The sequence below is a fragment of the Pollachius pollachius genome, assembly GCF_949987615.1.
Source record: "Pollachius pollachius genome assembly, chromosome: 19".
Lineage (NCBI taxonomy): Eukaryota > Metazoa > Chordata > Actinopteri > Gadiformes > Gadidae > Pollachius > Pollachius pollachius.
In genome coordinates, this window is record NC_136952.1 from 15,664,472 (window position 1) to 15,676,666 (window position 12,195).

The 12,195-nt window shown below is 44.8% G+C and overlaps 2 protein-coding genes across 3 annotated transcripts; both read left to right on the plus strand.

Moving 5' to 3' along the window:
* Positions 1–107: 107 nt before the first annotated feature.
* LOC307090274 (phospholipase A2 inhibitor and Ly6/PLAUR domain-containing protein-like) lies at positions 108–711 on the plus strand (the record flags this gene model as incomplete). Its single annotated transcript, XM_079756851.1, has 3 exons — positions 108–156; positions 248–358; positions 605–711. 3 exons carry the CDS (start codon positions 108–110, stop codon positions 709–711), a joined length of 267 nt encoding a protein of 88 aa, XP_079612977.1.
* A 4,796-nt stretch (positions 712–5,507) lies between these two features.
* Positions 5,508–11,859, plus strand: LOC307090485 (ras-related protein Rab-5C-like). Of its 2 annotated transcripts, none has more exons than XM_079757155.1 (6): positions 5,508–5,659; positions 6,168–6,458; positions 8,006–8,157; positions 9,035–9,157; positions 9,704–9,797; positions 10,891–11,859. In XM_079757155.1, the coding sequence occupies exons 2-6, from the start codon at positions 6,305–6,307 to the stop codon at positions 11,019–11,021; spliced, it is 654 nt and encodes a 217-aa protein (XP_079613281.1). In that variant the 5' UTR covers positions 5,508–5,659; positions 6,168–6,304; the 3' UTR covers positions 11,022–11,859. The 2 variants fall into 2 exon arrangements, with proteins under 2 accessions (XP_079613281.1, XP_079613280.1); XM_079757154.1 differs by having other exon boundaries at positions 5,508–5,648.
* The last annotated feature ends 336 nt before the right edge of the window (positions 11,860–12,195 follow it).

Sequence of the window (12,195 nt, forward strand, 5' to 3'; positions counted from 1 at the left end):
CTCTATAAATACGGTCAAGCCACTGGGGTAGACACTTCCATCCCATTATCCAAATCCAAATTATTCTTCTAGACAAGCAAGAGGATCAGTGCAGAGAGAGAAGAAAGATGAAGACTTTAGCGGTTGTTCTGGTGCTTGCATTGGCCTTCAGCTTTGGTGAGTAGAGGTGTACAGTCCCAAACGTCTCTTTTTAAATGGCCAACTTAAAGAATACCAACCACTCATATCTAATATACTTGATCTGTAGGAGAAGCTCTGAGGTGCAACCGATGCATAGGTAAAGGCTGTCACAACACGGTGGAGACTTGCTATGGATCCAACAACGTGTGTGCCATTGTGGTCTTCCAACCTCCCGCCCGTAAGTACACATGCCCTTCTATCCGTTCCAATACATGCTCCTCTTTAGCTGACCGGTCTTCCTCCTCCGGTGAAGTCATGTCTCGCTTGTTGATAACTCGCTCTCCTCCCCTGTGTTCTTGTTACTTAAGATCTTATGTTTCAGGTTGTGGCTGCTTTGCTGTTTGTTTGTGCTGTTTCGTTTGTCATCTTATTATAGATGGTAGTTGACGTAGTAATAGTTATCGTATTTCTTTCTTCCTATCAGCCATGAATTACTTCAGACGTTGCATGAAGGCGTCCGACTGCTACCTGATGCAATCGCAGCCCACACTTATGAATGCCAGATGCTGTGGGAGAGACCTCTGCAACTAAAGCAGAGCTGGGGTCGGAGGTCATCAAGGTTACATCTTTACCAGGGTTATTCCCATTTTGAAATGGGCCATACTCCTTTCTGTACCATTTGTAGGGAGAAGGTGAATTGACACGCATCACAATAAAGCTAATTTGTAATTATGAATTCACCTCTATGTTTGTTCTATCTTGTGGAATTCCTAGTTTATTTGCAATTAGTTTTTAATGAGAAGAAAAATTGACATGTAAATTGGGAGTAGGCCCATTACGTTAAGGCAGGGGACAGGAACCCTCTAAGACCGTAGAGCCTCCCAATGTATCTTACTTGAAATTGTTCTTAGAAGGGCTGACTTGCAAGTTTACGTAATTATAATTTAAACTTTTTAGGGAAGACATTCATTCATTGCAAATGAGACATGATTATTTAGATGGAAAGAATTCTCTGCAATGATGCTGAATGTAGATGAAGTTATTATAATAAATAGATTTTGTCCAGGATATTTATATAAAATAAATGATGTGTAAAATGATTTTTTTTATTTTTGCTATTTATTTAATCATTAAAAGAGTATGGCTCTAAAGCTCTAGATTACTGCTCCCTGAGTTAAAACAAAGAGGGGATAAGATTAAAATGGTGGCATTCAAGATAAGTTAACCCTTATAAGGTGTTCGGGTCTGTGGGACCCGTTTTCAGTTTTTAGCTTAATCAAAGTGATACAAATAATTATTTTTTTGAACTAAGATTCATTGGCTTTGGCTCATTTTCTGTGAGGAACATGAATCAGAAAACATTTTCAATGACCCCCCCCCTGTATACCCCCCCATCACATTTATATTACACACAGGGTGTTCGGGTCCAGTGGACCCGGAGCTAGTTTAAATGTGGAAATCAAAGGTCCTGTGCACCCTAATTTTCCCTTCCTCCTCTGTGTGTGTGTGTGTGTGTGTGTGTGTGTGTGTGTGTGTGTGTGTGTGTGTGTGTGTGTGTGTGTGTGTGTGTGTGTGTGTGTGAGATAGGAGAGTAAAGCAGGTTCTCGTACCCTTGGTGCGAGAACCCACAGTGGGCGCCCACTGTTCCCGCACAAGGTTGCAACATTGTGTCAAAATTGGAGAACCAAACACTATCTTCACCCATATTCCCACACATTTCACCCTCTGACTTGCGGGAACCAAGTTTGGGGACCTGACACTATAAAAAGGCTCTGTCAGCGTCTTATCACGTTGCCATCTTATCACGACTGATCAAGATGGCAAAGCGATTCTCTGTTCAGACTGCCTTACAGATGTTTTTTGAAGAGACAGAGGGATTTGATGGTGATGCAGAGGAAATAGTGTCAGAAAGTGAGGACAACATTTCTGAAAAATCCGAGTCTGACACTGAGTTTGAAGAGGAGGATCAGAATCAGCCAGCTCCCAAACGTAGAAGAGCCTCAGGGCTAGCCCTTCAGCAGCCAGGACAAGCCTGCGAGCAGCCAGCCCCAGGACCATCCCATGAGCAGGCATGACCCGCCCGCAAGCAGCCAGCCCCAGGACCAACTCGCAAGCAGCCAGCCTCAGGAGCAGCCCGCAAGCAGCTAGCCCCAGGACCAGCCCGCCAGCAGCCAGCCCCAGGACCAGCCGATGCGCAGCAAGCCGCAGGACCAGCCGGTGAGCAGCCAGCCATAGAACCAGCCATTGAGCAGCCAGACATTGGACTAAACTGTCAGCAGCTTGCAAATGACAACATATGGATGTCAAAAAATGGCAGAATTGAATGGTCTACCTGCTCAAAAAATGAACCCCCCCGCATGGCTGCCAATGTGATTCGGATGCTACCAGGACCTACACGCTTGGCAGTCACTCATGCACAAGACATCAAGTCTTCTTTTGACCTTTTCATGCCATCCCCTATCAAAAGAATCATCCTGGATTGCACCAATTTAGAAGGGAGCAAAGTTTTTCGGAGAGAGGTGGAAGGTTATGGACGAAACCGGTTTGGATGCTTACTTTGGGGTTCTCATCCTTGCTGGTGTTTTCAGGTCCAATGGGGAGGCCACTGAATCCCTGTGGGATGAAGAAACTGGCAGAGAACTTTTCCGGTCGACGATGTCTCTGGAAACGTTCAAAATAATTTCCAGGACCATCCGTTTTGATGACCGTGATGATAGACCAGCTCGACGGCAAAGAGACAAGCTAGCTGCCATCAGGATGGTGTGGGACAAGTGGGTGGCCCGTCTCCCCCTGTTTTACAATCCTGGGCCAAATGTCGCAGTTGATGAGCAGCTGATGCCATTTCGGGGCCGCTGCCCATTTCGGCAGTATATACCATCTAAGCCTGCCAAGTATGGAATTAAGATTTGGGCTGCCTGTGATGCTGCGTCATCTTATGCATGGAACTTGCAGGTCTACACAGGGAAACGCCATGGAGGAGCCCCTGAGAAAAATCAAGGCATGAGAGTGGTCCTCGATTTGGCTCAAGGACTTTCTGGACACAATATCACGTGCGACAATTTCTTCACATCACACGAGCTGGGACAGGAGCTGCTAAAGCGGAAGCTGACTATGTTGGGAACAGTGCGCAAAAACAGGACTGAGCTCCCTCCCCAGCTGCTGAAAAAAGAGGACAGGCCTGTCCAGTCATCGAAGTTTGCATAAACGGCTGACACGACCCTGGCATCGTATGTTCCAAAGAAAGGAAAAAATGTGGTGCTAATGAGTACACTGCACAGGGACGGGAGAATCTGTGGCCAGGAGCATCAAAAGCCCGAAATGATCATGGACTATAATGCCACAAAAGGAGGGGTGGACAACCTCGATAAGCTGGTGACAGCTTACAGCTGCAAAAGGAAGACCCTAAGATGGCCTCTGGTGATATTTTTTGATATGTTGGATATCTCCGCGTACAACGCCTTCGTCATTTGGAGAGCCCAAATCCCAGAGTGGAATAGGGGAAAGCTGCAGAAGAGGCGTCTCTTTCTCGAGGAATTGGGGAAAACGTTGGTGAGACCTCACATTGCAAGGAGACGAAACCTTCCAAGAACTCCAGTCTCTGCAGCCATTGTGAGGAGGATTCAGGAGGAACATGATGGTGCCCCATCCTGCCAAATTACAGAACCACCATCTGCAGAGCCAGAGGTAAGTGCGTGATGAGGTTGTAGTATAATAATTCATGTTTCTGAGAAGAGGAGTGTTAGTAAATATCCTTATCTTTTCATTATTCTAGATTGTGGCCGGCAGCACCAAAAAGAAACGCTGTGAAGCGTGTGGACCCATGATGGACAGAAAAACCCAATATACATGCAAGCAGTGCAAAAAATACATATGCAATGCACATACAGTAAGACTCTGCCCCTCATGTGTGGTATAGTCTGATATAAGTATAATTGCCATGTTCAAATGCCTTAATTTGTTGTTCAGACAGATGTTACTGAGTATGTTTATGTTTATGTTTCCCAGTTATGCCTGTTTATGATGCATTTCCTTATTTTGTTACATTTTAATAAAAAATTAAAGAAAAACGAGTGGCACCTCTACTCATAAATGTGATTTAACAAAGGGAAAGGGAACAAATTTAACATATGTGTTGTTTATATTTCTTGCAATTGGGTTGAAGTAACTATCTGGTGAGTATTTTAAAAAAAAAGCTTGATTATGTTGAATTAAAAGGCAATGGGTCCACCAGACCCAGCAGCACCTCCTGTGTAACAAAAATACGAACACCCTATGAGGGTTAAGTTAAGGTCAAGAACAGAACAGTCTTTCTCCAGAAATTGGAAACCTGTTGGACAGTCTCGCCGACTACCGTTCAACATTGAAGAAGTGTGCTGACAGTTTATCCCCCTATCCCACCTCATCTGCCTGCGGTCATATTACCTTGGCTATAATATCACGTCTCTCTATTGATTGTGTTACCCAATTGTGCATGCGCATTGAATTTATTCACAAACAAACACTTTAGTAAATGTGCACTGCGCACTGTTCTCCCCCACCCCCGCCCCGCCCCAGCGTTCATGTCTTGATTGGGGGTTCATCCATTTGGGGGTTACTGGCTCTGCAGCCAACGGGTGGTTTTGACAGTCGGTGGATCCAGGTTCCGATGAGGACATATAATACGAGCATATTACGGCGTGGTGCTCCGCGGACATCAGATACCCACACCTTCTCGCCTTCCAGCAGTGCAGAGTGGGACGGGACATGTTGGTAATGAAAGTGATTGGAGAGCGTCGTTGGCCGACAGTCAGCCGCAGACGGACACTGCTTAAGGGTGAACGCGAGGTCATCGGAGGTCGGTAGTTTGTCTGACATGTCTGACCAAAAATGATCAAATAATTGACAATTGAATCTATGTGAACGTCAGCACTCCGAAGGAAGCAGAAGCAGATATACTCCCCCCGCCCACCACCACCCCCACTCATTTGGATGTGTGTCGAGGTTCAAAACAAAATTTTGCATTATTTACATCGAATCATCTCAGACCTAAAGCTCATAGATCATCGAAACGAGTGAAATGGTTGATGCCCAAACGAATAAGAACAGACCTACTGGTATCATAAAGTGGGCTATTCAGAATATGCATTGGCGTTCCCCATGCCCCATCTGGTGGTTACACAATAAAAAACTGAAATAGAAAGAATCCAGTACAGGATTATTCTATATTGCACCTAAAATAATAAAATATTTTCTAAATTAAAGTAAATAAAAAAGTAAAAAAATGTTTTCCATTGCGTCTTTAATGTCTCGAATGTCTCACTTTTTATGTTGCTTATACTGAGTAATCTCCGAGAGGTTTGATTGGCTGCGAAAAATCACGTGACGGGCGAATCCAGGAAGTATGGTGGGTCCCTAAACGCGGAAGTGTGGATTAGCATTAGCATGGGCTGCTAAAATAAAACCTTAAAAGTGGTCAAGAAAGCAGAACAAAGTATAGTCAAGCTTGATCCAACTGTTTTATAAAGACAACGCACAGCCCAATAACCCCGGTAAAGACAACGTATGCTTTTAAATTCTACTTTTCAAGCGATCACTGGTTGATAGGTTGTATAGTTTAAATTTAACCACGGTCTGTGGTCATTTTAATGACATCTAAATATCTAAAAGTATTAATCAGCCTTTTGTACGACTCACTAAACAATCATGTATGCTGTACTGAGAGTCATTGTGCACCGATGTGTCTCCCTAGATTTCTGTCCGTACCATTGTTGTTTAAGGTCAAAACTTGTCAACAATTGACACCCCAAGGTGCCTAAAGTCACCAGCTCAAATTACTGCTAGGGGCGACAATAGGGGATATAAACTTGGTGTGTTAATGGTCAATTGTAAAGTCATGAATGTCGTTATTGTTTTGTGGATTTTGTATACTGTTACATTAACTATTCATGTATAATGTTTGTGTGTATGTGTATAGATATTATTCAAAAAATTCCAGATATTACTGGAATTGTTATACTACTAATAATAATAATATTACATTTTGTTTTTTATGTGTCACTGCATGACAGGACGTCATCCGTTTCTCGCCTCTGACCTGAGATCAAGAGGGATCGTTAGGTTCGGTCCACTCAGCCACCACCAGTGCCTGCATCTGTGTCTGGGATAGGGTCAGTTTGTGACAACCCACCAATAACAGCGTCCGTCCATGGCGGCCAGCAGGCCCAGTGCCACCTCGGCAACCAATAAGATCTTCCAGTTCAAGCTGGTCCTGCTCGGGGAGTCAGCGGTTGGGAAGTCCAGTTTGGTGCTGCGCTTCGTCAAGGGACAGTTCCAGGAGTACCAGGAGAGCACCATCGGAGGTAAGGGACTGGGGCTACATCACAGTGGTAGCCTGCGGTCAGCCAGCAGCCCTACTATGTAAAAGCAGAATAACTTCAGTGGGGAAATGGGGAATGAAACAGGACTCAGAGCCTGTGTGCAGTTTGGTATGGGGATGTTCTATCGAAGAAAACTCTTTTGCACGGTGGAATCTTTCAGTAGGGGAGGTAAATAAGTGTACATCCAAAGTAACCAGTCTGTACATTGTTGAAACCTTTACTGACACTTTACAGTTTATATCTGCTGGCCGACTCTATGCTCCATGTATGTTAATGACGTGCTTACAAATCCCGGCCTCCGGCAAAATGATTAGTTGAAAAAAAATATGATCGGAAGGAAGTGAAAGGCACCGTTCACCCAGATTTGAACTTGTCTGTCATCAGTCTCTAGCTGTTAATCTAAATAAGGAATTTGATTAATATTCATATTTAGATATGAAAGTCTAATATCTGAGACCTGGGGAATAGCATCGGGACTGGGGGTTTCCTAATATGGGCATGGGATGGTTAGAGATATCTGATTTATAAGCTATTGATATTTAATAGTACGTTTTTGATAAAGCAATAAAAAAGTCAAAGGTATCTAGAGGCCCTATTTCCATAAACAGACTGCCTAAAGATAACCAAACCCAGTGCTGGGTAAGTTTACACGTCACAAGAGCTAGCTCATAGTTCAGTTCACACAAATTAAAATGAACTAGTTCATGTTAATAGTTCACTATTTAGAATTTTGAGCTGTTAATTTCTTCTTTATTGATTCTATTCAATTATTTCTCAGTAGAACCTCCTCCTACCCATCCATCCCCAGCCCCCCGAGCCCAATGGTTACGACCCACGGCATTATAGATGCCTGAGAAGCGTATCCCTCCCTCGGACGTTGCCATCGACATCCTTCGTGGTCCGACAGAGTGTCCCATATCCACACACACATAGTATACTCAGAGTTTTCTAGGTGTGGCAGAGTGGAGAGGTAGCTTTTCGGCTTCAGGGGTGAACCTGGCCATTGATCGCTGAGGGTTCAACCACGTCGCTGTGTTATTTTCCTCCCACTCAAATCTCATGTTTCACACGGAAGTGTCTCATTAGATAAGAAAGACCTGCTGGCCATTCACATGGGTTTTAAATTGAATACTCCAAACATGCAGGAGGGTAGGATAGTGGTAGGGTGTGACTTAAAGGCGAAATGTTCTGACTTCAAACTCCCAATGTCTGCAGACTCCTGTAGGCCAGACACCCCTGACCAGGACCTGCCCCTTCATGCATCTGTATAAATTCACTGTAAATCTCTTTACATCAAAGCTTCTGCTACGTCACTGAAGGGTTAACGATAACAATGGTGGTCGGCCGCGGTCCTTCCCTCATCTCCCTTCCCCTCCCCTCCCCTCCTCCTCCTTCCCTCCCCTCCCCTCCTCCTCCTTCCCTCCCCTCCCCTCTCCTCTCCTCCTTCCCTCCCCTCCCCTCTCCTCTCCTCCTCCCCCCTCCCCTCCCCTCCCCACCCCTCCCCACCCCTCCCCTCCCCTCCTCTCCAGCTGCCTTCCTCACCCAGACGGTATGTCTGGACGAGACGACGGTGAAGTTTGAGATCTGGGACACGGCAGGCCAGGAGCGCTACCACAGCCTGGCGCCCATGTATTACCGTGGAGCGCAGGCCGCCATCGTGGTCTACGACATCACTAACGCGGTGAGTGTCTCCGCCGTCGTCACTCCGGTGGCCATTTTAGAATGTTATTTGTGATGTCGGGGTTGATGTTTAAATTAACCCTATATATGCCTTATGTTATGTTGTCTCTGATCTGGTACATGGTGTTCTTTCTACAGTAAATGTTCCAAAACACTAAATGTATGTTTTTGTTTATTTATTTAGTTATTTGTGTTGATATTAATACAATACTTATTATATTATCAGTTTGTAATCTTATCCCACAACTGTTTTTCTTAAAGGTCCCATGGCATGCTACTTTATTGATACTTTAATATGGATATTTAAGGGCCCCTATCACAGTATTTGAAGACGTTCCCAAAATTCAGCCGTGGTGCAAAATTACAGCCACTACGAGCCACTATGAGGAGGAGAGAGGCTGGTCAAGTAACAAAGAAGTGTACAACACTTGTGTTACAGTGTGTTTAATCACACACACACACACACACACACACGTGGCGCTCGCACGGTCGTAGCTCATTGTCTCATTGGCGGGCCAAATTCTCTGGGCGGGCAAGGCAGAGAAAGGGGAGGTAACCTGGCCCCTTATGACGACATATGGGGCCACATTCCAAATCAGCGCACCTGAGCTTCCATTTTTTCAAAGGCGAGCAGAACACCTTGTGCTCGTTTTACACCGAACGCAGATTTTGGCCACTGGGGGACCAAAGGCAGGCTAGGGGAACTCATATTAATGTTAGAAAACCTCATAAAGTGAGATTTTCTTGCCATGGGACCTGTCAATGAATAATTTCGGTAGATGGTTACTTTATTCATACCATAGGGGATATTATTATAATTTTTAGGCTAACTACCATTAGCCGTGAGCGCTATCAGACTAACATGTTTCTACCTCCAGGACACGTTCTCGAGAGCCAAGACCTGGGTGAAGGAGCTGCAGCGGCAGGCTAGCCCCAACATCGTCATCGCTCTGGCCGGGAACAAGGCAGACATGTCTGACACAAGAGCTGTGGAGCACCAGGTAGAAAGGAGTCCCACCCCACCACACCCCACCTCCAGCTAGATCCTCTGCAATAACTATGTTAGGACAGTGGCTAGGGTGTTTGTCTCCCCGCCGAAGGGTTCTGGGTTCGAACCCCAATGTCTGCAGCCCCTGAGCAAGATGCCCTACTCTCTATTAATGTTTGTACTCTAAGTTACTTTGGCCAATGCATCTGAATAATGACTAAATGGTGAATCGTAAAATGTTTTTGAAGCTATTTTGGCAAACGTTGAAATGGTAGGGGAATGTAGCATTATAAGGAACTGCATTTTCTCAAAGAGACCAATGGACTAAGAATATACCTCTTTGCAGAATTACAAATGAAAAAATAAATCAAATCGGTTATCATGAAAATAATTAGATTATTTTGAGCCCTTTTTTTGTGGTAATATTGCCATTGTCTCTTGAATAGCTCTATTAATATGTATACTGTGGTGATGTTATTTAATGGTGTTTATCACTTGTGTTAGTCTTGTCTTGATCAGTTGGTTTTCTAATCCAACTCTAAACCTGAACGTGTTTCAGGAGGCTCAGGTCTATGCTGACGACAACAGCCTGCTGTTCCTGGAAACCTCCGCCAAGACCGCCCTCAACGTCAACGAAGTCTTCATGGCCATTGGTAAGGGCATCATTGTCATCATCATCATTATCATCATCCTAGACATCATCCTTTTCACTCTTACATAGTGCTGGGCGATTAATCGAATTAGGATCTCGATTTCGATTTTTGAGTTGAACGATCACAAAACTAATATAATCGATTTTTTTATTAAATGTTTTATAGAAAGTGCAGAACAGAAAATAATAGAAAGAATAGCTGGATACATGATTTCAATATTGACCAAAATAATCGTGATTATGATTTTTCCCATAATCTAGCAGCCCTACTCTTACGCCTATTTACCGAAGTCCACTTCCTGGTGTGGTTCTTCAAATATAATCTCGGTTCAAAACATTGATAAGAAACTCCCTATATCCGTAAAGAGGCTTATATGTATCTGCTATGCCAGGTTCTGTGAATGTTCTGGAAGCTCCTAAATCTTTCTGCATCGACTTCTGCAAAAGATTCACAAATTAGTCTGGAGTAAATTGTTCAGTACAGAAACAATAACTGTCAGTGACCCGAGCAGGCACATTCGCTCTTTGAAAGCAAAGTCACAATGTAATAGGACATAATCCTGGCTCATAGTTGGGTTTTTGTCCTTTCCGAAACCTGTAAAATGACGCCAGTTCCGCAGGTTTGCTACCTAAACTCGACTTACTCGTTTGCCATTTTTCTGAGCTCAGCCAGGTGTCTATAAATGGCATGGCCATGCGTCGACTTGCCCGCGCACTTCACCAGCAGCATATCACATCAGAATAAATCCTGCTTTGGTTACCTAAGATATTCTGTGTGCTGTGTCACAGGCTAGCTGGGGATAGGGTACGTCTGTAGCTTTTTTCGGCGTTTGCAAACGTCCGTGTGACATCAGAAGGCCACAGGCACCCCTAGCACATGGCACAGAGTTGCTGATGGAATGCTAAATCTACACTCTGGGGAAGTTTGCCGCACCCAAAATGAGTGGATGAGTGGATGAATGAGACGATGGTGTTTGTTTGAATAGATGGATACAGAACAGAAGGAGGAATGTTCCACAGGTGGATGAATGGAGGAATTGACAGGCAGTGTTTGCGTGTTGCTAATCTCCTTCCTCCGGTGTTTTCCCCGGCAGCAAAGAAACTCCCCAAGAGCGACCCGGCGGCGGGGGGAGGCAGCGCGGGCCGGACGCGGGCGGGGGTGGACCTGCAAGACCCCCCGCCCTCCGGCCGCGGCGGGCGCTGCTGCGGAGGCGGCGGAAACTGATGACGTAGCTGGACGACCTGAAGGACTACAGAAAGACCCGGATCTCCAGAGAGGAGGAGGAGGAGGAGGGGGGAATGAAGAGGCCGCCCCCCCCCCCATCCCAGATGAGATTATCTGATCCCCTCACCACACACACACACACACCTTTCTGATCAAAGGAACGTTTTTAAAGAATCATAAGCTAGAGGGAGGTTTCCCAGAATCCCTCACTCCGCAGGATATCTAGCTCGTCTGTGTGTCTTTGCCCGGCCTCTCCGTCTGTCTGTCTATCTTTCTGTAACTTCTATATTTCAGATGGTTGACCTGTTTAGGTGAACTGTTGTTCTGCCTTCCTGTTCCACACTGCCTGGCTGGCTGTCTCATTCCTGCCTGTCTGTCTGTCTCTCTTCACCTTTTATGTTTGAGATTATCGACTGGTCTTACAATTTTAAAACTGATGCCTGTATGTAGTTTTCATGCCTTTTTGTAGCTGTGTGTGCGTGCGTGTGTGTCTGCGGTGTGTGTGCATGCGTGCGAAAGGCAGTAAGTCAACCATACTCTTCCCGCTGTTGATTCAATCTTCCAGATGGAAAAATCACTCTTTCCTCTCTTTATTCTCACTGAACATACGAACACCAGAATAAAGGGATTGTAATTTCATAATCTCTGCATGCTGGGGCGCTTCTTGGCCACCAGGGGGCGCGATTGACCCAGAATACGAGCGGTGCGTTGACGCAGTACAACCTACTACGAGTACAACGGTCGTGTTCGGTTTCAGCTGTTAGACACCAGAATATATATAATATATATATCATATATATAGGACCAAAAATTAATAAAAACATGCAACTTTTCTTGACTCATATCCAGATTGCGTTTGTCTTTAGCCTTGTGATCGTTGCAGTGGAAGGTTTGGGTGGGGATGCAAATTCCGTTTTAAATTCTGTTTCTATTTGAACAGTTTGGATGTCTTGACGTGCCTTGTATATGTTAGAGTGATTGATTACTCTTGCATGCATGTTTAAAGTCATGATTGCAATTTCTGAATGCCGTGGAATTAATGCTGATAATCTTTATAAACACCAACATATTCCAAGGTATGGTTTGTGGCTGTGTTATGGGTGGTGACGACAATATCATTCATGAAAACACATTTCAACTCACTTGGTGTTATCTCTGCGGGGCTTCAGTGATC